The 27,127-nt window shown below is 36.1% G+C and overlaps 1 protein-coding gene across 1 annotated transcript in view; it reads left to right on the forward strand.

Annotated features, from left to right (window-relative positions):
* LOC149782689 (uncharacterized) overlaps positions 1-27,127 on the forward strand; it is a 54,245-nt gene that overhangs the window by 13,429 nt on the left and 13,689 nt on the right. The window contains exons 4-9 of the mRNA XM_089934181.1: positions 269-410; positions 5,738-6,078; positions 8,248-8,368; positions 10,529-10,704; positions 15,317-15,476; positions 22,122-22,306. Coding sequence (XP_089790307.1) covers positions 269-410; positions 5,738-6,078; positions 8,248-8,368; positions 10,529-10,704; positions 15,317-15,476; positions 22,122-22,306 — 1,125 coding nt within the window. The remainder of the gene's footprint in view (positions 1-268; positions 411-5,737; positions 6,079-8,247; positions 8,369-10,528; positions 10,705-15,316; positions 15,477-22,121; positions 22,307-27,127) is intronic.

The raw sequence follows: 27,127 nt of genomic DNA on the forward strand, positions 1-27,127 counted from the left end.
GTAATTGACATCCGTAACTTACAACTGCTTGATGTACTAAACTTCCTTAAATAGGTATGTAACAGTAAATTGTTTGAATTACTATATTTTTTTAAATCTAATTCATATTTTATGCAACTATGTCACCATGGACAATTTATATAAACAGTTGTTCCTCAATAACTTCTCTCTTTCTATTGGGAGCTGTCATGACATAAAGTTAGTGTATTTCAAAGTGATTTTTAGATTAGTTTCATATACCTTAGCCGACAATTTTTTCACACTGCAGGCAGCGTCAGATCCCTTTGCATTCAACTCAGCTGTGGCAATTTTGCATAACTGTGCCCACAATCCAGACACAGAGCGAAAAATCTACCGTGATGTTAAAGCTGTTGACAGTCTTCTACCATATTTAGAGTCAAAGCAACCGAGTGAGTATTAGTATTCTATCTGAAAATTTCCACTTGGAACTTGCCAGGAATTTACTCAGGATGTCTTATGTCGACTTGGTTCAGATTGACTCTGATTATTATCTTGATGATTGCTAGACTAGTATACATGATAAAAATTATATCCAAATTAGATAAAATGTTAACTAAATTTTATTGCTTTTATGCAGTATCAGGGCTTGAAATTTGCATTAGCCCACTAGCCCGAGGCTAGTAAATTTCCCGTCAGACCAGAAGTGTTCATAATTTTAATAATCTTATAGATAATAAAGTTAGCCCGCTAGCCCAAGGCTAGTAAATTTCCAGTCAGACTAGAAGTGTTCATAATTTTAATAATCTGATAGATTATAAAGTTTCAGTTGTCACCAGTCAGCATTTTTTGCTTTCATGGGTAATTTTAAAAAATGTTCAGACAATGTCCAAACTTTCTGAGCTAATTGCATAAATTGCTGAGATTCAGATGTTCCTCTGGAAGGTTGAGACTGTTAGGATTTGACTTGTCATATTTCAAAACAGGGCCCTGTAAATCTTTTGTTAGACTAAGTTTAGTTACCACCATTGTATTGCCTTAGTCATCAAAATTCCTATTGTGGTTAACCATTCCATCTTTAAATGATTATCAGTCATGGAGACACATATTTCGCTCAAATATTCATATTGTTTGTAAGCATGTTGTGAAAACCTGCATTATTAAATGCCAATACTGTTATAATGTGTGATATTCTCACCCAGCCTCTACTGTTGTATGACAGGCACAGTCTTAAATTGTTTGTCTGTGAAGTTATTTTGGGTGGGTATTGAATTAAAAATCATATTGCGATATATTACAGTACTGTATTAAGCAAAATATTGCAATATATTGATTTAAGAAAGAATTAGAGATTACTTTTAATTTATTGAAATAAATGCAAACTGCAAAAAAAGTGATTAAAATAATTTAATTACATAATTAAAATGCAGTAGAGAAAATGAATAAAATAGCTGCGATCCAATACAGAAGTAAAGAGTTACTATATAACTCTTTTGTCCGAACAGTTGACAGTTTGTGGTTTACTGTTTGATAAACGCAGATGCATAAAACTGCAGATTGGTCTTTTCATTGTCACTTTACCCATTGTAGTTCAAACTGAACTGCCTTGAAAATCACAGTATGGAGCTTCATATTTGTATTTTAAGAAGATAAGAGCATCAACATGATTTAGTTTTAGGGCTGAACATTGTGCATTTACTATATCTCCATTAGTAGAGAACACCCTCTCTGAAGGGACACTTGTTGCTGGGATGCACAATAAGGATTTAGCAAGCTTAGCTAATATAGGAAATCTCTGATCATGATTTTTCCACCATTGAAAAAGTTTAGAATTCAAGGGAATTTACAGAAACACTCTAATATAGTTCTTAAGCTCTTCTTCCTTTGTGTTTTTGAAGTCTCAACACCAGTTATGTAGACATCATCAAGAAGTTCTTGCATGCCAGAACAACAGGTACCTTTATCTATCATATCACTCTGACCAATGTCTGACTTGAGTTTCTTGCAAACTGGTTGAACATCCTTAGCAGCAGAATTGGCAGACATACATAACTGCTCTGGTAGCTGTGGTAAATGTGGCAGTTCTGACTGCCCACTATCACCTTCGCTTTAACAATGATTTCTGATGTATTCTGCAAAAGTTTGGTAAAGATTTAATACTTTCATGCATTACTGAGGAAAGTTAAAAAAATATCTCTGGAGTAAAACAAGCCATATAGTATGATCATGTGCCTTAAAAGACAGATATAGCAGAAGGAAATTGAGGGTCATGGGTGGAATGAAGTATTTGGAAGTTATATACATTATCTCTTATATATTATGATAGAGAGGGTCCTGTGTCAGAACAGGTCATGGGTGTAATCTAAGGTATTTTTGTCACTCTATATGATTTTTTTCCCCTTCAGATTATTTTTTTTTTTCTCAACATCATGCTCAAGTTGAGCACCTGTGTTACAATGCTCTCGGGCATTTCTGTGCACTTAAGGTTTCCATCTCCAATATTGAAGCAAAACACATACCAAATTCGACCGATTGACAAAAATAAAATACAGCAATGCTTACCATTTGAAAAGGGGCAGTTGTTACCAGAATATTCTGTTCAAAATAATATTAATTTTAGACACAGGGGATACCAACCCCGTGTTTTCCTGACTCGCAATATGTCAGCCTATCCTGTGCACAGCGTTGAAAAGATGTAATATTTATTAGTCAGGCAATAGAAATGAAATGCATTACTTTGGACTGTTTCTGTCAGCTTTTTAGTTGAGTAATTAGGTCAGATTTATAGCTAGTTTTACAAAATTGAACGTAATAATGCCAATAAATGGCAAGATATATTAAGCAAACAAAACCAATCTTGTAAAAAGGTAAGTAAAGTTCAACATTTTATATAAAAGAATAATCTATTATGTGGAAGAGAAACAACAATGAATAGGATGTAACATGTTTGCAACGTCTTGCTGATGGGGAAAAATTACTTTAGAATTTAGAAACAGACTATACGCCGGTGAATTTCTTGAGAATTTATATTCTAGTGGTAAGTTGACACGTTGGGTAGCAGACGATTTTGTACGTGTGGGACAACTTCTTGCAAAAATGGAAATTTGGATTAAAATGCAGTATGTTGTTTTAAGGTATACATTTCCATCTTTTATATAACGTATTTATTTGTATGATTCTAAAAGATACATAGTAAATTGGATTTTCTGGGTTGCTGGTTCAAGAAGGTCATGGAGTGGGTCTTCATGTTGACATTTAGAATCACATTTTCATATGCATTTAGAGTCAAAATGCCAGATATTTTTGTACACTTTATTAATATCACTTTTCTTAATTAAATTACGGTCATTCTTTCTTGATTCAAAATGAAGTTTTGACCCAAAATAACATGTGATCCAGTGTTTACAGAAACGATGTATCGTTGTGCAGAATTACCCGACACGCAGAATTGGCCAACATGGTGGTATATAACGATATGAGCCTCTGTATAAGTAAAGGTTTAATGAAGACAAGTTGATTTTAGAGAAAATTATGTTTATACAACAGTATATAATTTTGAGGTCTTTTGTCAAAATTTAAATCAACCCTTTTGAAAATGTTTTATAAATGATGAATATTTGACCAGATTGTCTTTAGAAGATTAGGTTGTTTGAAAAATCTTGTTTGGAATTTTATTGGCACAGATAAATTCAGTGTTAAACTCTTTTCATTACAAGACAAGATTCTAATTATTTGCTTTGTTTTTTTAATACTGTAATTGAAAATGTACTTTCTATAAAATGCATATATATATCGCTATAGAATTCTTTAGAATGAAAGGTTTGAAAGGAAACAAAACATAATTTATGTTCATTATGCAACAAAATAAAGTTAGAATTTTTTTCTCTGTACATTGAAATGACTTCACATGCCAATTTATAGGAATATAATTAAACTTGTTTTGTGTGATACATGTTGTGGTTTTGTACATGATCGACTTTTCTGACTTAGATGTTTTTGGAGAGCCTTGAAAGAGAAACATATTAAGATTTAGAAAATGCATGTTTTATAATCTAAAATGTTCTTTATATCCATTCAGTAATGGTCATATGTGGACCTTGAAAAAAGTAATTTCATTCTGGAAAACCCCAGGAAATGACCTGGAAATTTATCTTTAGAAAAGCGTGGGAACCATGTATGTAATGGCCAGGATGTATGAGATCTTTGTTTTTTTTTCTTCTTATTAAGTTATTTGTTTTTCTGGAAAAAGAAGCTCAGAAATATATTTACTTAGCTATCATTTAATACAGTTAACTTCAGGAGAATCATTGTTTTTCTTGTGAACTTGGAGTGAATATTTTAAAGTAACATTGGTGGTTTTCCAAGGCAAGATTTGTACCTCTGAATCAGACCTACCCATCCTCAGGATTTTGCCATAAGTTTGATAAAAATTACCTTTGAAATACAGACTTACATATTAAAAGGAAAAATTCTGGAAATATGATTGTTGCAGTAAAATCCATATAATTGGCTCGTGTTTTATTTGGATATTTTTCACATTAACTTTTAAATTAGTGGATATATCCATATATCCATAGTAACTAATCTTACATGCTTCAACCATGTTTCCAAATTCACAATTCAAGCATGTGTAAATTCTAACATAACACATTAATAAATCCACTGGTTTACTATGAAGTAACCTAATAGCGAATTACAAAATGTCTGACCACAAGCTAACAATCTACATAATTACGCCTTGCATCTAATAATTCTCTATGTTAGGCTCAAGCCCATTTCTTAAATACACATGTAAATGAACACTACAAAGGTAATTCTACATTCTAAATGATCATAGCAATTAAGTGTACATACTATGAATAATTACATTATGATGCTGTAATATTCTGTAAAATTGAGTAAAAAGCTTACTGACCTTTCAAAGCTTTGTCTTTCCTTAGAATCTACCGCTAAGTTTTCCAGCCAGATTACAAGTGGCTTTTTTCTTAGAGTAACCCTATTGATGTGCATTCCTTCCAGGAGATGTGCATTCCTTCCAGGAGTATACCAAATTTTCCTTTACAAGCTGGAAGGTATCATTTGGGTCTGAATTGTAATTGTGCCCTGTACCTCATTTTTGATTGGATATCGCCATGGACCGATCCAATCAAACTTAGCAGACAATGTCCCTCTCACTGTCTGTCAATGTGGGGATGGACAAGAACATGTCCCGTTCACCCGTGGACTGTCCTTTTGATCATGGAACCAACATTTAACATGTAGGTGTGATACTGGCAAGCCTTTGTTCAGTGATGCAAGCAGTTGCCTTTGTCGACTCAACCTTAAGGTCTCTGACGGGTCATGGTAACCTTGCACAAGTCTTCAGCACAAACCCCATGGTAATCTTTAGAAATCAAACACAAGGCTGTGGGTAATATTCTCAAGACAGGTAGATTATAGCTTATACATGACTTTATAGCTGGGGCTTAGCAAACATGACAGATAGCAATAAGCCATTAAGCTGGATAGAGTTTGGAACTGAATTTTTTGTAGCTGTACCGGAGGTAAATAAGGTTTATGTGTACTCTACAAACTTTTCAGATGAACTTAATGTTTACCCTCTATGCATCATTTATATACCGATCTTTGTTTATATTTTGTTTGTTAATGAATAGCTGAACAACTTAAATGTTAAAACAGACCATGTGTGTGAAAGAATTACAGTTGTCAAGTGTTAAAATTTGAAATATTTAATCAAATTTTGTTAATTGAAGTATATATAATAGAATGCATATTTCAGAGATCCAGATGGTAACTCTTTTGGCCCTGGCTGACATGATTGATGACAACGAGTGTGACAAGATCCAAGGGAGTGAGAATGTATTTAAGCTTCTGAGAGACATGATTAAAGAAGCACGTCAGGCAGATGATCGTCGCAAAGAAGGATTCTGCGTGAGCGAGCTAATTGATGGCTTGTTAGGACTTGCCAAAGCTGAGAAGAACAAAACACTTATAATGGATACCAAACCACTGGGCATATTTTGTCAAGTTCTGGAGGATGGGCATGAAAAGGAGCTGTTATCTGTGTGTAAGGTAGTCAGAGAGTTGGCATTCAATCAAAACAATATTGGAAAAATAAAGGTATGTATAATTTCTGTTAGTGTGAATTCTTCATTTGTCATGAATATACCAGTTCTTTAGGATTTATAAATTTAAAATTCCAACAAACCATGATTCTTCCATGGGAAGAGTAGAACCACTTCCCCCAATTCATGATTTTGTAGAACTGACCAAAATGTCAATTTTCCTAAAACCGTGAAATCATTATATTATGAAAATAAATGAATTCACATTCTTGTTCTCCTTTACTTAGTAATATCAAAAAGAAGCTAATGTTTGATGTAAAGACAATAAATGAGAAGGATAAATGGATATTGACATGATACAGGTGTGGATTCAACTAGATGATTATCTAAGAAATTAATGTAATTGTTGCAAATATAATGATACGGTCCTGGTCAAAAAGTTGGCAGAGTCCTCTCTAGCCCCGTCATTGGTTTATGCACAAGGTTACCAAGATCTTGAGCAGGCCTTAAACAAGTTTGATTTCTGGCAATTCATGACCTTATTTACATGTTGTGTGCACTCAGTTTGCCGGTACTCCCAAATTTATTTTTCACAGCTTGACCAGGATGTTTTGGAGCCAGACTGTGTTGAAGCCATATGTTGATGAAATTTTGAATGAATATGATTTCCAGCATTCCACAACATCATTTCCAGGAGTTATAGATCCTGATTTCCCATTCTGCTAATTGTGGATTTTGCATTAACTTTCAAAAAGATCCTTCACTTTTCAGCAAAATTAAGCATGCATCTTTACATTGATAAAGACCTTGAATGACCTTCAAAATCTTCACAAAATTATATTTCTGAAGTATAGCCCCTGATTGTCCTACAATTGACCTCAAGTGACAAACGGCAGGGCTGAATCCTTAAAAGGACCTATTGTTGGGTGGCAATGTGGGGTGGTTATATAGGTTCGCCAGCCACTGCCCACAAAACACCCAATTAGACACGAATGTGTCTCTGTTATACCACCATAGGTAATGAGTTTGAGCAATATGTGTTGAATGGGGTGTAAGATTTCCCCACCTATCACAGATGTCCTGCAGAAACATTTCTTTAATGCATTGGAAACAGAATTTATGGAATACAGTTGTGTACAAACATCCTGACAAAACTGGACAACATAGGTGAGCAGGTACGTACAAGATTAAACTAATACCAAGTTACTAAAAGGTGGTGCCACAACCTGTGGATATATCCTAGGCCTTAATTAAAGTTTGTAGTTCAGAGGCATGCTCAGAACCAACTCTTGGAGGATTTGGTTGGGAAGAAACAGGCTAGAGGAGTGTAAGACCCAGCTTAGGCTGCACCCTTGACTCTCTTTTTGATGAGATATGTTTAGCCCTCGGACCAGCCCTGGGCCAGTAGTTGAGCTTTTCCTTAGTGAGAACTCAAATCTCATCATGCTTTTGCACTTTCATCTGCAGATTGTGTATGATATATGGTCCAGCTAATGTGAAGAGCCAGTGCATGAGCATGTACCATGCGATAGGTGCTAAAGCATTTGCATCCACATGGCACTATCTGTCCCAAAAGCACCCATGTACTTGTTTCCTGTCTGTCCATGTCCAGTGGTGGTATAACATAGACACACCCTATTTCTAATTGTGTGTTTTGTGGATTTCTGTCCACCTCTATGATTGCAACCTCATCACCACCCAAAGATGGATCCTTTTTTGGGGAGCAGCCCTGCCCCTTGTTGCTTGTCAACCAAAAAACTCTGCAGGTTGAGTCAGACAGATATTTTACCACTATATTTCTGCAGCATTCCACAACCAGACTGTTGACTTTGGTCCAGATTTTTGTGATGTGGCTTTAAATTGATGAAACCTTGATTGAATTTAATTTCCATTGTTCAGCCTTTTCATGTGGACAAGTTACTGTCCGCCTGACCCTGCAAGATATCTTTACTATGAAATATTGGATTTCAGCCAGATTGATCATTACCTTAATATTGTTGAGGTCTTGAATGATTCACTGTACAGCAGTCTTAGTCTCATTTAGAGGAGTTGTGATCCCTACATGCTGAAAACCCAACTTTGGTTTCCCAACTCAAGTCCATCTTTTTCAGCCACAACTGAGCAAACTCATTGAGTAGGGGCCATTGTAAGTGAGTTGGGATTTTTGTTAAGTACTGGACAATAGCTGTAATTAATACTGCCCTCTGTTGTTATTTTTTAACAGGTAGAAAAAGGGTTATACAGGAAGTTAACTGAGCTCCAGACACATAGAAATAAAGATATATGTGTGAGTGCTAGGGGTGCAATTTTCCAGCTCCGGAAACATGATGATAGCACAACTGCAGGTTAAGTTCTTTTATGATTTTTATTTCATTATGTTATTCAGATCATTGATATAGTCACCCTGTGATGCGTACTTGGTGCTTCACAGATTATGTATGTAGTCACACTGTTATGCATACTCAATGCCTCACAGAATGTTGATGTATTGACTCAGTTATGCATTCTTAATGCTTCACAGATTATGTATGTAGTCACCCTGTTATGCATACTCAATGCTTCAAGGATTATTGGTTTGGCACAGTGTTATGTATACTTGATGCTTCACCGATTATTGATATAGACACACTGTTATGCATACTTGATGCTTCACAGATTATTGATGTAGTCACCCTGTGTACTCAGTGCTTCACATATTATTGATGTAGTCAGCATTGTTATGCATACTTGATGCTTCACAGATTTTTGATGTAGTGACTGTTATGCTTACTCAATGTTTCATAGATTATTGATGTAGTGACACTGTTATGTATACTCAGTGCTTCACAGATTATGGATGTAGTCACACTGTTAAGCATACTCAATACTTTACAGATTATTGATGTAGTCACTCTGTTATGCATACTCAGTGCTTCACAGATGATTGATGTAGTCACACTGTTATACATAGTCAATACTTTACAGATTATTGAAGATGTAGTCACTCTGTTATGCATACTCAGTGCTTCACAGATGATTGATGTAGTCACACTGTTATGCATAGTCAATACTTTACAGATTATTGATGTAGTCACTCTGTTTTGTATACCCAGTGCTTCACAGATGATTGATGAAGTCAGTTATGCATACTTGATGCGTCACATATGTTTGAATTTGTCAGTCCTGTTTTTGTATACTAAGTGCTTCACATATTGTTGATGTGGTCAGCCTGTTATGTACTGGACATTAGCTGTAATTAATACTGCCCACTGTTGTTTATTTTTTATGTGCAGATTATTTATGTGCAAAAAGTAGGATGTCATAAGATTATTTATGTACAAAAAAGTAATATGTCATCATAGCGTGTATGTTGATAGCTTATTTACCAATGGGTCAGATATACCTTAAACCATAAAACCATCAATTATATTTTGAATAAAATTGGGATCTAATCATCCCAAGATAGGTAGATAGAATTTTGCATGTACAATCATCTCTCATGTAAAACAAAAATAAGCAATGAATGACGCAAATGCTTGAATTATTAAATATATAATGAACATATCCTTGAAACTAACATTTTTTAATGTGCACGGTTGGAATATAGTTATTTTAGTTATTGTATTGATATGGTAAGTTTGTCATAAAAGTGGGTGACTTGGCAAGAGGTGAATCATGGTAGTCAAGTTATTGCTCTACATAGTGAATATCTTAAAACTCCTTAGAGATTCACATGTAACTTCTCAGCACAAATCTTGTAGATTAAATATAATTTTGTCTCTTATAATAACTAGCAATTAAATTGGTATAAAGTTGGTAAGTCAGCATGCCCCTACTGAATATTGCATTGTATATACTATACTGCTCATTGAGCTGACAAGTTCCAATGCTAAATAGACAACATATATTGGCTCTTTCTCAAAAACCACCAGAATTTGTTCACAGTATTTCAAACCCATAAATAAAAAAGTTAGCACTTTACAAGTTTTTGTAACCTACTTTCATCATGGCAAGGTCTTTTTTATTCACAGTATTCATTTTGTACTTAACAGTAATGTATTTATTCATTGTGATGACAGTATAAAAATATTCCTCTGTCTGATTTTTTTGGTAAATATATAGTAATGTGTTTTACTTTAATTTACAATGAAGAATTTTATAATGCCATTTTTTGACGTGTTCTCTATTAGTACCTATTTATTTGATTGGTTAGTTGGACGTTGTGGTGATTTCTTTGTTTTAATATGGAGCAGAAACAAAATGCAAGTCAGATGGGCATATAGAATTGAATAACAAACATGACTGATATGATATGGATATGGGCATATATAATTGAATAACAAAAATGATTGATATGATATGGACATGGGTATATAGAATTGAATAACGAACATGATTGATATGATATGGATATGGGCATATAGAATTGAATAACAAACATGATTGATATGATATGGATATGGGTAAGGTTGATTATGGCATATAATTAAACAATCAGATGGTGTAATTAAAAATTTAATCCACAGTAGGTACACTGAGTGGTCTTCCACCTATTCCTGATGAGGCATCTGGTGTCCATGTGCATGCTATGACAAAGCAGGATAAACATCTTCCGAAACGTCATTCGCGAGGTGAACTTCCATGGCGTGGTCCACATGTCATGATTAGTTACAACTGGGACAATCAGCAAGAAATTATAAAAGTAAGTGAATCTATATGTACCTCTGCCTTCATTGATTATCTAGTTAGCAAAAGCTTTTACCAGTTGCATTTGGTGGGGTTATACAGTGGTGCACATTCAGTGTTAGGTATTTGGTTTGGGTCCTCCATTAAAAATTTTATATATATATATATATATATATATATATATATATATATATATATATATATATATATATATATATATATATAGCTGGTGAATGCTGAACATGTAATTGGAATGACAGATTCAGGGGTTTTGTCATAACAGTGAATCTTGTAGGTATCAGTTTTAAAGTATTGCTGTCGTCTTCATTGTTGGCATGGGTCTGAACATTAGGTTTTTGCATTTATCTCTGACACTGTTTTGATGTACAGTTATGAAATTTAATTACTTAATTGTTGTGTTTAGTTTGAATGATACTGTTCATTACAGGCAAAAGTAGGTTATGGTGACCTGTTTATTACTTTTAATACTTGTAGTTGTTTTCATATGATGCAGTTGGGTGAATTAATTTAATGAATCCCCTCTCCTTTTGAATTGAGCAAGCATGCACAGTGGATTTGCAGTTATGGTAACAACACCTGTAACATTAATTAATATTTACGAAGGTTATTCAGGTCATGTAAGCACTTGACTTAGCACTTTCTAAGTGATATTTCTTTTTTGCAATTTGGCAAGGAGATGCTTTCATTGATTATCTAGTTAGTAAAAGCTTTTACCAGCTGCATTTGATGGGGTTATACAGTGGTGCACATTCAGTGTTTGGTATTTGGTTGGGTCCTTCCCAGGAAAGAAAACACTAAGGAAGAGCGGCAGCTTGTCAAGGTCAGAGTCCAAGTGAAGCAGATGACTGTATCCTGCCTTTCTGAAAAGGATGAGCAGTTGGTTTGTTCTAACATATGTGATGTGATTTTGTCCATTAGAAAATTAATACCAGACTGTTGATAGTCTGGTGACTGGCTACTGGTGACCAGCCATCCGCTGAACTTTGAATGGTGGTCATTGGATTTCCTTTCTTTTAGTCTGGACACCATCATGGCTCCATGGATGCCTCTCCATTGGCCTTGAAACTTTTGTCTCCACTGACTGGGACCAATAGAAACAAAGGTTGCCAACACTCCTCCCCTAGATTGTCTGGAAAGGATGAGTAATGTTTTCGTTAACATAGAAGGTCCAGTAGTAGATTAAGTTCCATCACCCCAGATAAGATGGGGGCACCGAGTGGCCGAGTGGTCTAAAGTGCTTTCCGTTACAGATCACTGCCATCTCACCTCTGTCTACGTGGGTTCGAGTCTCGGATTCAGCTAATGTGGGTATGTGAGAAAGCTTGCCAGTAGCTTCTCATGGTCAGTGGTTCTTTCAGGTGTTTTCCCGGGTTCTTCCTCCACCATTAATACTGGCCGCCATGTATAGCCTATCATGTGCTGAAAAATGGCATTAAACCCTACAACAACCAGATGTTTCAGGAAACGACAACCAAATTTCCACACTGCCCACTCCACAGAGAGACACTCTTGGAGAGACAGTCATACCTCACCTCAGAGTGAGTACAGGATAGTGACGTTATGATATCCATAATGGTGGACTGTGACAAGTTTGCTGTAAAGATTCCTCACTCGTTTAGAATCTCTATCATCCTCCAAGCTGTTGGGCCCGGCTTTGGAGGAGAATTAAGTCTGGACATTTGATAAAACAGTATATAAAGTTTATTGCCTTCCTTCTTTCCTTGGACTTGTGTCTGAAAACGTTAGGTTTGAGTTAGAAGACAAAAAGATTCTCACCAGTCTGAAGACACTGTAAGCACAGAATCACATCCAGACCTTCTGTTGCTGTCACATTCCATAATGGTCTGGGAGCTTACACAGAAGTTTTTTAATGACAGGAGTTCACCAGGCTAAAAATAGATTGGTCTGTCTCCCCCTCTACGCTACGACCATCTTTGCATCCAGCTATGGAGTCCACTCCCTTGCTTTACACCTTAAGACATGCTCTTGAATGCTGGGGCATCACAAATGGGGTTTCGGATGGGACCTTGGTTTACCTCCCAGTTAACTCATCAACCCCTGGTGCCTCATTTACATGTCAGGAGGTAGTATCCTACTTTTGAGCTCTGTAGCGTCATGGTCATTTAAGATGCACTAAAGTGGGTGGTATTATAGAAACTTAAGGTAGACAGATGTAGCTCTACAGTGATACCAAATAATCTGGACTTTCTAGTTGCACTACAAAATACAGAGGGAAAAATGTAATTTTTTTGCCCCAATTTGTTTCCTCCAAAAATTTGCTAGTTGTCAGAATCCAGTTTTGTGTCCGGAATTTAGATGTTTTGGCCTCAGATGTGTGTGTGTGGTAAGTCTTGAAGAACACCAAACATTATTAACTGAACATGACCTTCTATCTCATTTTTGTGGGGGGGGAGGTGGTGGTGTGAGTTTCATTAGCACACAGTCAGTACTTTGTAAATGTGAGCTTGCTTGTGTCAAGTTTTACCTTGTCCTCGGGTGTTGGGCAAGAAGATTTGTGTACTTTCTTATTGATACTTGTCCTAAATTATGTGCTTTCAAACTTTACACACATCTATTCCAAAGTCCAGTCTGAAAAGAAAATGGTGCTTATTACATTCAGTGAGGCTGTTACAGTGGCCATCTTTAGTACATTGTGTTTGTCTTACATCTTGAATGGCTGGTCATAACAACTTGGGATTTCAGTAACAGATTCCATATAATATCTGTATGGTAATAAATGGAAATGGTTCTGATCTGATGCCCAAAATTGCAGCCATCCTGAAAATCTTGTTATTGCTATTCCTTCTTGATGGAAAGTCTTCTCCACATTGGATTTTTACCAGATGACTTAATTCCTATGATGACTAGTCAGTCCTGAATGCAAATAATGCTGATCTGATGTTCAGTATGGCCACCACTGTTGCCATTTTGAAAATCTTGTTATTGCTACTCCTGCACAGAAAGTTATTTCAACATGGCGTTTTCACAAGAAAGTTGGTGATGATATCTAGTTGGTCTTAAATAAAACTGGTGCCATTTCAGCCATCTTGAAAATCGTGTTTTTGCAACTCCATTTAAATGGAAGGTAATATCAACATGACGTTTTCACCAGAAGATTTGTTATGTTTTCTGTTTGGTTCTGAATGAAAATCGTTTCTGTCTTACATTCAGTATGGCCAGCATAGTGGTTATTTTGAAATTCTTGATATTGCTACTTCAGAATTTATTGTCAAAGACTTCTTGTGATTTCTACTTAATTCTAAATCCAAATGGTGCCAGTCTTATATCAAATATGACTGTAATTACAGCCCTCATGAAAATCTTACCAGTACATGTATTTGTCCAGAATGGATGGTCATATTGGTATTGGTTATCACTAAAGTCTTCCAATGATGTCTAGTTTGTCCTCAAAGAAAATGGTGCTGATCTTAAATCTACTATCCCTACCACCATGGCTATTTTAAAGATCTAATATCGCTCAAGAATTGTAGACTTTGGGATGGTTTCAGCATTTGGAACTTGATGTAAAAATATTGTCATACCTGAATTCTTAGAACATCCTTTTGGAACAGAGAGCATCAGAGTCTTCTGAGGACTATTGTTTAAAGAACATTGGAGATATCCTCTCCATGTTTCTGTATTTCTATCCTCCTGATTCTCTGGAATGGAATTTCATAAAGCATTTTAGTTGTGTTTCCCTTATGGTAACTAGCCATTAGAGGGGTGGGAGCTTTCCTGACTCATGCCTTTGAGGTCCCAACTTTGGATAGATTATTGGTCACATATACAAAATTGCCATTGCAAATGACATTTTCAAATACTTTGTAACCAAAACTTTATATATGAAGTTTTTGCTAGAAGTCATGTCATATTTGTGATGCCTTTTGACTTATGACAAGTAACTGATAGGATTATTGGTGAATACAAGGAAGAGTGGGAGGGGGTCAGAACATGCCGTGAAAAGCGTGGAGATTAAGCTGTGGTAAGCCATTGAAGCTGTTACAGTTTTCTTTTCTCATCTTAAGAATAATAAAAGGTTTGTACTCTACTGTTGTACAGTATTGGATAATGCAATCTTCCATAAGATTTCAAAGAAATTCCCAGAATTTGTCCCTCTAGAAATTATACTTGTATATTACAACTTTGTGCGAAAGTGTCATGTGTGAGTTTGCCTGTCTTTTTACATGACTTATTTTAGAAAATAAATATCTTTTCCAGATGGGAAAGTAAGGACAGCAGGATTTCATTGCATTTAAGGATGCGTAACGTTTGTCATATCTGTAAATGAAAAATGATTTGACTATATCTGCTTGAAACTACTGGTTGGAACTCACAAACCTTAAGTTTGTAGTTATGTTTACTCTTATGGTGACCATCTGTTAGATGGGTGTCTATCTCTGGATGCCCCAGGTGAGGGTGTCAGAAGTCAAATATACAAAAATTGCAGTTATGACATTTTCAAATGTTTGTGTTGAAATATGCATATCAAAGCATGGTATTTACAGTGTCAAAAGCCATTGCAGCAATACTTGATATAGATTTTTTCTGCAAAGTGTTAATTGCATATGTACATTTAAAAAGTTTATATGCATATATGTCAATTTCAGATCAGAGATTGTCTTGTTGAACATAAGTACAATGTGTGGTTGGATATGGAACATATGCACACCTACATGCTGGATGCCATGGCACAAGCAGTGGAGAAGGCTTTTGTTGTCCTCGTATGCTTCTCAGAAAAATACAAGCTTAGTCAGAACTGTAGAGCAGGTGAGCTAGAACAGACTCTAGTATCAGTGGAGATGTGGGGTTGAGAAATTCCATTAAATCAATGAAATATAGTATTAATTTTTTCCTCTCATTGCATATACTTCTAATATGACATACGATTCAGATACCTGACATCAGCATGACCCTAAATGAATTATATATATATTGCAACTAGGGATCCAAGGTAATTTTCTAAAACGTTGGCCTTTGATTGGTTAAACATTATTCTGAAACATTGTAATTTAAAATTCAAGTTTTCTGAAGTCGGAATGTGCAGTGCTACATTGCCAAGGCTGGGTTTGCTATATTAAAGCCCGATGTCACTTAGTTAGATAATATTATACTCCATGTTTAAGATGCATGTCTCATTATGGTCAATCTCACTCCTTCCTTCTCCCCAAAGTTGATATTCAACAATGACAGTGGGGTTGAAGGGAGGACTGAAATGTATCCCGTGTTGGGTTCATTCTCCAAAATGTAGATCTTGGTTCAAAACTGCCCAGCATTACTTAATTATATTAGTCCTACTTTTTTGGTGGAGCAAATTATGTGATGACTCTGTCTGTCAGCCCATCACAATTTCCTTGTTTGCATGATAACTTGAGGTCTATAGCAACTACCATTGCCAAATTTACATTGCGTAAAGTAAGTTATTCGTGACGTTAGAATGAAGCTTAGTAGTTTTTGTGTCAAAAATTCATAAGGCAAGAAAGAAAAAATATGGTTACTGCACAATAGCACCGAGTCAACACAACCCTGGACTAAAGTTTGTGGCAGCTTCATTTGGGTAAAAGAAGAACCTTTTGATTTTTGGGTCAACAGATCAAAGGTCAAGATCACTGATTTCTGCAGACATTTATGTTCTCTACAGTGTAACATAACCAAAGTTTCTACATAACTTACATGTTGAATATGTAACAAGCCAAATAATTTGAGTTTCGAAAGGTCAAGGTCACTGACTGAAAAAAGAAAAATTGTTTTTGCCCAGTAACTTTAATTTTATACTATTTACCTTTACCAATACTCGTGGTTGTCTTGCCCTTGGGGGTGAAATCTGTTGATTTTGGAACCATGGGTTAAATGTTAAGGTCATTGTGGCTTAGATAAAAAGGGATTTTGGTGTAAGATTCGTGACCAAACTTTGTGGGTGGTTTACACTTAGAGTTATAAAAATAACTTACAGATTTTGGAGTCTAAAAGTCAAAGGTCATACTCATGGTACAGTAAGTCCATCAAGAAATTAATGTCTTTTTGCATGGTATGTTTTGTTCAAGACCACATACCTTGACCATTGGTCCTGGTCATTAAACTCGGTGGTCATTAATAATCTTCAGAATCAATAATGCACAACTAATTCCGACACAGAAGACTATCTAATGATGGGTGGGCTTACAATTTGGTACTCTTATTATTATAGCTTAAAAGAATCCTTATATTCATTTGTGTTGGGTCAGAAATTTGCATCAGACAGGAAGCTTGGCTGAGTGTCTTATGAAAATTTTGATTTCAGTGGTGGAATTTTACTATTCTATGCTGAAGCATAATGAAGGATTGTTTTCTTCACATTTCTAAATGAAAAATGAGGGTCAAAGTATAAATGATGCATTTTGAATACTGATGTAAAGTTCAAGCAGCAAAATCTCCCTACCTTCATATAGAGCTTAGAAAGTTAGGTTTTCGTTGAACAATTTAATGTAAGCTTTATATAACATTTGAACACATTAGCTTTCAAAGAATAGTGGGGGGCCCCAAGTGGCCAAGTGGTCTAAAGCGCTCTCCGTTACAGATCACTGCCATCTCACCTCTGTCTGCGTGGGTTTGAGTCTCATATTCGGCCAATGTGGGTATGTGAGAAAGCTTGCCAGTAGCTTCTCGTGGGTCGGTGGTTCTTTCTGGGGATTTCCCGGGTTCTTCCTCCACCATTACTACTGGCCGCCATGTATAGCCTATCGTGTGCTGAAAAATGGTGTTAAATCCTACAACAATAACAACAGCAACAACAATGAATAGTGGCTGAAATGGCTGTGGTAATAGTAATTACTCATTGTTAGAATTGTGTCATGTCAATAACTTTGAATGTGTAGAGATGCAGATGTGAGCAGGCCAGATAGTAAAGTCCACTTTCAGTCATGATGCAGCATATAAGACCATGTCACATTGTACTAGGTTTTGGTTTGGTTTTGTGGGATTCAACACAGTTCATGATAAGCTGTATATGGCAGCTAGTGGAGGAAGAACCTGTGAAAAACCCCACTAACCCATGAGAAGCTACTGGCAAGCTTTCTCACATACCCACATTAATTGAGCTGAGACTCAAATTTGCATGGAATAGAGGTGAGATATATATGAGTGAGCTGTAAGGACAAGTGCCTTAGACCACTTGGGTCCCCGGGGTTCCTCACATCTTACAATATGCAGTAGATCCTCTCTTGATAGACCACCACTTATGCCAAAACTATAGTCTCTCATGACAGGTGATCTCTTGTGGCAGTGATCTTTTAAGATATGGTTTACTGCATGTTCAATTCATTCATAAAAATAATGCAAACAAGACTTCCTTCCAAGGATTATCCTCTTCAAGATATTTTAATTCTTGAAAATCAGTATAAATACAAATTATGATTGTACAAATAGAGGTATGTAATAAATATAGTGCTTGTCCTGTTGTATACTGTGGTCTTATCCTGAGTACATGAGGCTAGTAAGTTTGCCCAGTTTTTCTTCAGTCTTGTTCACAATTTCCAACAGTACAAACACTATAACCTATTTATATTCTATCTGCATGGGTTCAAGTCTTGGGCTCAGCCAGTGTGGGTATTGAAATGCTTGCCAGTAGCTTTCCATGGTTCTGTGGCAGTGGTTCTTACTGGAGTTAAATTTCCTGTGTTCTTTTTCCACCAGTTATACTGGCACCCTCCATAGCCTATTTTGTGCTGAACAATGGCCTTAAACCCCTAAAAATTACTGTCTCATTGGTTATTCTAAGATATAGATATCACTTTTCGGCAGAAGCGATAGCACCATCCTCATAAAAGTTCTGAGTGTGAGATTTTTCTTCTTCACATATGTTACCCTATTATCATACCTAAGAGAACTACTACTATCACGCTAAATCCAGCCACCACCACCCACCCCCCCATGTTGAAACATTTTAGCTGAACAGCTTAAGGTTAACTGCCTGCCTAGGTGACAGATAGAGTGATCTACCCTTGATACAGGGATGGCACCAAATCCCATAAATGCTGCAGTTAATACTTCTTCTCATGATAGGTAGCATATTCACTACAGACAGACAGGTCTCGTAATCCACATAAAAATATTCCAGAAGTTTCTACTTTTAAGCAAATCGGGGTAGTGTTCTCTGCTAAGGAAGTATAATCCATCGATAATATCCAGTTTTTCTTTCTTCTTTGATGACATAGTAATATTTTTAGTATCTCATGATTACTTTTCCATCTGCACACACTTGATATATACATGCATAGGTCGCTAGTGTGTCTCCTCACATTGTTATAGCTGTATTTAAATATGTGCAGGCTTTGTGTGTGATATAGAAAACTTGTATAATATGGCTGTATAGTTTCCGCTACAAGCAGATAGGTAAGTTTTCTAAATTTAATCTAGCCTTAGCACCCAGTTTATTGTTATTTTTTATTTTATCTGTATATGCCTTTATTTGACCTTTCTTACAGAAAGGGCATAAATAATTATGTCTGACAACTCTACTGTGATAATTATCTCAGAAGGCAAAGGGGAACAAATTCCCCAGACCATCACATTCCTCTTTGGGAATGTCTAAGCTGTTGTCTTCAACTACAAATCATTTAAGTACATCATATTCCAGGCAGACTGCTGGTATTTGTGGACTTGCTGTCCCAGAGAAATTAATTTATACAAGCAGAATGTTTGCTTCATCCCTGGGTTTTTACTTGCATAGGTGCCCAGCTGGGATCAACCATAGGTGGTTCTGTTCACATAAAAGATGATACAGAACTCCTAACCTTATCTCACCAGCCCTGGAGCTGAAGCCCTGGACAGTTAGTGCTCTTTTCATTGATTAGAACAGCTTTGACACATAAGCTCACACTCCAACACACCTGTTTCCGAAGAAATATGCAAATCAGTGTCAGCTCATCCTTGGTCCAGTCAAGTGGAAAAAATCGTGGATCAGTGACCTCATCAATCTAGTGGCAGAAAATCCCCACAAAATAGATATTTCCTCAATTGCTTCAGCAACCACAATTACATACATTCATTACCTATCCAGAATTGTTGAACCTTTACATCTTGAGCATATTGTTGAAGCCCTCAAGAACAAACATTTCTCTAATCAAATGGTGGAGAGAATTGTTTAAGAAAGACAGCCATCACTTTCCAAGTCACTTTAAAAGTGCATTGAGGAAAATAGATAATTTCACACAATGGTGTTAGAATGAACACATTGCACCTCTGAATGCACCAATATCTCAGATTGCTAACTTCCTAATATGGTTCTTTGATGAGAAACAATTAGCACCAATCACAATTAAATGCTACCATTCCACAATATCTGAGAAACTGCATCATCGTGGAAGAGAAGATGTCATACAAACAAAGACCTATCTGATCTGCTGTCAGATTTTGAGCTTATACATCCAAAAGCTTTTACTATGCGAAAAAAGTGGAATCTGTCATGGGTACTATCCTGACTGAATAAGACACCATTTGAACTGCTTTTTGGGGCTTCATTGGTTTACCTATCATACAATACCTGCTTCCTACTTACTTTTTGGGGCTTCATTGGTTCACCTGTCATACCTGTTTCCTACTTGCTTTTTGGGTCTTCATTGGTTCACCTGTCATACAATACCTGCTTCCTACTTGCTTTTTGGGGCTTCATTGGTTTGCCCGTCATACAATACCTGCTTCCTACTTGCATTAGTGATGGCAGAATCAGCACAATACATGCTTTTCCAGTTGACTCAAACTACTTGCAGTTCTGACCAGATATGTCAGTATCACTCATGACAGTCCTTGCTTTCATTGCAAAGAACATACTCCCATTTATCAGGAATTAGATATTTATAGCGAAGGCACCATCTACTCTGCACACTTCTTAAAGTTGTCTATAGGACCCAGTGCAAGCTTTGAAGTGGAACTTGAAAAGGACAAAGCCAATGCACCTGTTGAGATCCCACCTCTTGTTATCGCAGAAAGAGGAAAAGGATGACATATTACTTTTGTCCAGGATAAAATGGGGTATTTACTTTGCATATTGGGAAATTACCCCAGATCAATGAATTTGCTACGCATTTTGGCTTATGAAGTCGAGGCACTTGCCACAAACATTCCATTTAAGTGAAACTTACCTAACTGATATTATCATTGCCATGGGTCAGATATGAGATTCCACTTTATCCAGCTTTTATCTAAGATCTTTATCCCAAACGACTCAACTTGACCTGGTAGGACCTTCAGCACAACAGGTTACCTTTCCAGGTCATTCAACAGCTTTATAAGAATGCAGCTTTATGACTTGAACAGGATTTTCAGGATGGGAAAAATCTTTCCCTTTTGAAGTCACTCCCAGACAGATCTCCAGTTGTTTTTTTCTGCCTCACATACCTTAGTCAACCAGAGGTAGTCTCTCCAGGGTAAGGGAATGTATCTCACTCCATCTCTTACCTGATATCCTTAGGTATTATGATTGGGTAATGTATTTGAAGAAGAAACAAATTTTTTCTGGTAAAATGTTTATTCAGTAGTACTTACTTGATCATCATATACTTACGCCCTCTCAGCCTCCCTGCAGTTACATCCATATAGACAGCATGCATTCTGCTCTGGTAGTAATTGAAATATTCACAGGATTTGGTACTAATCCCATTATCACTCTACTGAACTGCCACTTAGGTGGGCAGATAACTTTAAGACTTTAGCTAAAATGTTTAAATCATGGATTTGTGAAATAGTAGTAGTTCTCCTAAGGTATTATGATTGTTTAAGTACTCATAAGTAACATATTTTACTAGAAGAAAATTGGTATTTTCGAAGCTCTTTCAAGTGAGATATACATGTAGGATAAATATAGCACGGATGCAAGTGTGACACCATATGCTGCAGAACACAATTTTTTTTATTGATGTTGATAGATCATTGTTTTATCACAGAGCAGTTTGTCTTAGCTGATATCAGGTACTCTGGCATCAGCAGTCATGCTGAGCTGCCTGTAATTGTTTCTGTAAATCACATCATTTTGTGAAGATGGTGAAGAATTTTAATGGCAAGAATTATTTCAGATGATAAATCTCATGAAATTTAAGTGATCTACAGTTGATTTTAGCATAATACTTGTTTCCTTCTGGAATGAATATTGTTACCTGCTGCAGCCATTTTTAATTAATGAAATAATATTGATGAAGGACTTGTGATAAGGCCAAAAGGTAAGGAGCCATGAATTTGTTTGCTGCTGAACATTACATATTTCCTTTAAATTGAAATCCTAAATAAAGGAATATAATGAAGTTATTTTTATTCAATATAATTGCATGCTGATATAAAAATGTTTTTGTATTTTCACTCGTATCTGATATTTGTAAAGCTACTGCCCAATATGCTCATCATTTTGTGTTCTGATAACACCTGTACTCAATTTTATCGTTACAGAAGCAGAGTATGCATTCCATAAGCACAAGGAGATTATCCCATTAAAGATGCAGGCTGGATACAATCCAGATGGCTGGCTGGGAATTCTTCTTGGTCCAAAACTGTACTACGAATTCTCAGAAGCATTCAGTTTTGAAGTAAAAGTTAAGGACCTGTTGAATGCCATAGATAAACTCCCAAACAATGTAAGTTTTTCTTGTAAGTTTGGTGCAGAGTTCCTAGAAGGGTGGGGTGGGTTGTTCAGGAATTATCATCAGAGATAAAAGCTTTTCAAGGACAATGATCAAGGCCATAGGTAAGAACACATGTGCCATTTGTTCAGATCAGGAAGGCTTAAAAAGTTACAGCTAATGAACCTGTGTGAAAAGAGACTGTATTATGACTAATGTTTTTATTTACAAAATAAGTTAACAATCCTTACCCACTTTCCTCTAGGCAGGGCACATTGATTTTGGAACCCAGCAGTGGATGGAACTTTGGATCAAGCTGCTCATCCAGTTTTCATGGATAAATTATCATTAGGCATGGTCCAGAAGTTTGCAGTCTGACATGGACTATCACCACAGATTTATAAATCAAAAGGATAAAAGGTCAAGGACAAATTGATCTTTTGTGATAAACTGTCAACATGCTCAGCACAAAGGTCACTATTTATATGCAGGATCTATTTTTGAATCTGCAGTACAAATTTCTAAGTAATCATTATGAAAAATCAATAGAATGTGCAACTGTGTGCATAATATTTTAGAAATAGATATAAAAAAACCTCTCAATAGAATTTGACCCAAATTGGACAGAAAGCAAACTGGCATGAAGGGCTTTAAAGTTTACACAAATTTTGCAGATCTGCCATCAAATGGACCATTACTAAGAAAGATATCCAAAAGACCTCTGAAGAATGTCATAACAAAATAAGACAGAACTTTACAGAAGCATTGCAACATGAAATGCTGTAAAAAAAAATTGGCAAAATGTTGATCACTCCATCAAGTATGGCAACTGTTACTAAAAGCATCAAGCTTTAAAATGACTTAAGTTACCAAAGGTGGCTTAGCAGATAGAGTGACCAAATTTGACAAATGCATAATGGCATATGGGGTTAAAAGACCACTTGGCAGAATTTGACCATATGTGATGGAAAGCTTTCAGGCAAAATGAACTTTAAACTTTATACAGTTGTTGTCAGTCTTCTATCAGATATGGTCACTATTGAAAAAATAGACAAATATTTAAATGACTTCTCAAAAACAGTTAAACAAAATTTGACCAAATTTTGCTGAAAGCATTCAGTTGTTGTTGTTGGGTTTAACACCATTTTTCAGCACAAGATAACAGCCAGTATAACTATACATGGCAGCCAGTATAACTGGTGGAGGAAGAACCCTGAAAAATCCTGGGAAGAACCACCGACCCACGAGAAGCTACCTGCAAGCTTTCTCACATACCAACGTTAGTTGAGCCTGAGGCTTGAACCCATGCAGACAGAGGTTAGATGGCAGTGATCCAGAATGGTGAGCGCTTTAGACCACTTGGCCACTCGGGGGCCCCCAGAAAGCATTCAGACTTTCAAGTTTATATAAATGATGCTGATCATAGTTGGCTTCTATTATTTAAGATAGAAAACATGCAAATGGCTCACTTTGATTGAAGGGATCCTATAGTGAATGACTTTATTTACTGAACAAATGTTGCAATGTCATTAAATAGAAATGATGCATAATATAGAGAAACTTTGAAACAATTGTCTTTATTATATATGCAATCAATAGTATAGGAGAAGACATGTTTAGAGAGTGGCCAACCATTTTTATATCTAAATGATATCAGTCATAGTTTACACAGCATAGAATTTAACTGAACTGGCGAGTTATCTCTGGCACATATTCACATGTTTTTGTTCTGTTTTATTTATTTTAAGGGCAGTTCATCGTTATTGTCATTAGATTGACTACGCAAAATACTTTTCCCTCATCTCCATTCATATCTATTTCTCAAGCTGATTGTTTTTCATTTGTTCATTGGCTCATTGCACCATTCACATCTTGGAGCCCTTACTTGTCTAAGGTACTTGCCTTTATTGATCACTGACATCTTACCTGTCTTCATGGGTTTGAGTATCAGCATGGCCAACAAGGGACCATACCCATAACTTACCATAGCTAGGTGTTTTTTTCCCAGGGTTGCACCAAATATACTAGCCACCATGTCTAGTCTTATCATGTGCTGAAAAATAGGGTTAGACCCAAAACCAAAACAACAACAAAGATATATCGTGTGTTTAGACCTATTACATTATTCTACATTTATTTGTCAAAATCTTTGTAAGTACTACTCTAGGTTATCAAAATTAGGCCACTTTGCAAAATATTTTGTTTACTTTTTCACTCTATATATTTGGTGCTTAATTTCCCACGTTATTCAAGCTTTATAGAGATTAATCTTTACAAGCACTAAACACCTGTGCATAGAATTGCCAGAGTGATAGTTCTATGCTTGAATATTACAGTGAAAATATCTTTATCTTCTGCAGAAGTGTAATGCTACCTTTCCAAAACTAGCTTACAGTGGCTTAGTATAGATTTATTTACATTTGTTACTGACATAAATTACTTCAAAAATGTTTGACTCTTTCAGAATTGCACTCGTAAAACTTCTCTTAATGCAGGTTAAGTTATACATTGCTGTTTCTCCTTTGAATACACTCCCTAATCACATTAATGTTAGGAATATAAGCCCTACTCCCTCCTGAATCCAGCACTCCCAAAAGGCCAGAATGAATCATTCTTATCTGTTATGTAGCAATAAATCTTACCCATTGTCTCCCTTTGTTACCACAAGGTGGCACTAGTTTTAAGCCTGTGCTCTGAACTGATAATGCATTATTCACACCACTTCCCAAAAGCATTGGAAGTTTGTTTTAATTTGAATCATCCAATGAGGATTTTAATATTTTGGGATATGTCAAGTTATTTGAAATGTAGTATACAATATTTGCTGGACTATAGGTCAATACTATTTGAACAGGGAGTCTGGGTTTTGTCTTTTAGTCAGAAATGAGCTCTTTATTGATTATATCTTTAAAATCGCTTTTTCTCATATAATGGATTTGTAGATCAGAAAAGATTATTTATTTTTCAATGCATGAAAAATAATGTGTAAAAAATATAGGACATGACTTTGAGGATTTGAAAATATTTACATGATCATCATTATTAAATTCACATGCATCAAATGTAATTGTGCTAAAGCAGCATACACTAGTAATATATGTTGTTTAAATTTGACTACATATATGCGTATTACAATAGACAAGTTAGAAAATAAATAACCATGACAAAGACACAGGTATTCGGTTGCATTTTTCTTCTTTGCACCTCATGATCAAAATAAAATATGCCCTGGTGTGACAGAAAGGGATAAAGATTTCAGCCCTTCTATTTTGTATCTTACTGACTCTGTTTAGCTGACATTTTTGTCAAAGAGAGAAAACAGTAAGACAATAATAAATGAAAACTATAAAACCAGTTTTTAAGATATCTAATTTATATTGAAATATTCATAATATTTATATCCAAATAGATGCCATAAATGTTAAATCCCAAGAATGATTAGTTCACATGCTGTGTTATTTTCTTTGCAAGTACAATGACCTCTCCATTCCCAACAAATAAGATTACCCTGTATCAAGTCTATGCATGTACACTTCCTGTAGTTAGGGAGCTTTTCGTTTGATTTTGGATCATGCTAGTTGTTACTTTCAACTGCTGTGACACTTCTGTCTGCAAGAACAAAAGTTGTTACTGGTTGAGAAACTTACATGATGTAAGTGCCTTTCATTCGTTATTTGTCATTACAGGGTATCATATTCACAATACCTTATGGGAAGCCTCATTTCCCTATTGGTATCATTGCTAATTTGATCTCATCTGCCAAATCTTGCCCACAAACCGGTGTCAGCTGGAATGACCTGGCCAAAGCTATAGCATATTCATTTAGCATGTAAATAACACTGCAAAGCCACATGGTTCTTCTCACAATGGATATTGTTGTTGTTGTGCAGTTTATATAGTCATGTCTTGCATGAGCCATGCCATCTATCTTCCCCTCAGTTTAATGTCATATTGGTTGCAAAATGAACTGTCCAGCCATCCAGATCTGGATCAATACTGTTCAGTGAACTTATGGATTCTGTATCATATTGTTCTATGCCTTGTTAAGTAGAGCTCCAGAATGTAAACATTGCCAGAGACCTTATTGACAGATGAGTTGATTAACAGGGTAGTCTTCCATTTGATGGTGAATGCATTGACTGCTTCCGGTAACCTTGAGCTTCTTGTGATTGGATGCAGATGTATGCTCTATGGCCCAGATGGCCTAATGGTTTAAGGCATTTGTCTTTACAGATCACTGACATCTCACCTCTGTATGGGTTCGAGTCTCAGGCTCATCAAATGTGGGTATCTGAGAAAGCTTGCCAGTAGCTTCCTGTGGGTCAGTGGTTCTTCCCAGGATTTTTCTGGGTTCTTCCTCCTCCAGATATATTAACCACCATGTATTAAGTGAATAAAAATGATGTTAAACCCACAGTGCTACAGCAACAACAAATTGCTCAAGCCACACCATGTTCTGACCTTACTAACCACTCCCTTTGGCTCACTTTTGACTTTTGATCACAAGATAGACAACATGTGGTGGCTGCTAGCCCATGAACTGCCCCTCCCCCTTGCTGTGTAGCCACTGTCACAACTTAAAAAATCTCTGACTCATCTTCAAAGACATGATGAGTGCAGACGAAGGAAAACAGGATCGTTTTGCTGCACAATCCCAAGACCAGCCTTAATCTCAACCCTACCTACAGAGACAACTTGCTTATCAGTTTTGGAGGCAGTCATATAGAGGGTGTAGGAAACAAAGTTTCTCAATCCCTAAGACTCCACCCTCTTGCAGTTGACTTGTGTCCCCAACTGCCTGCAGACTGTGCCTGGTAGTTTTTGTACTTTAGAGAG

Source organism: Sinohyriopsis cumingii, chromosome 15, assembly GCF_028554795.1.
Source record: "Sinohyriopsis cumingii isolate HCF-2022 chromosome 15, ASM2855479v2, whole genome shotgun sequence".
In the NCBI taxonomy this organism is placed as follows: Eukaryota; Metazoa; Mollusca; class Bivalvia; order Unionida; family Unionidae; genus Sinohyriopsis; species Sinohyriopsis cumingii.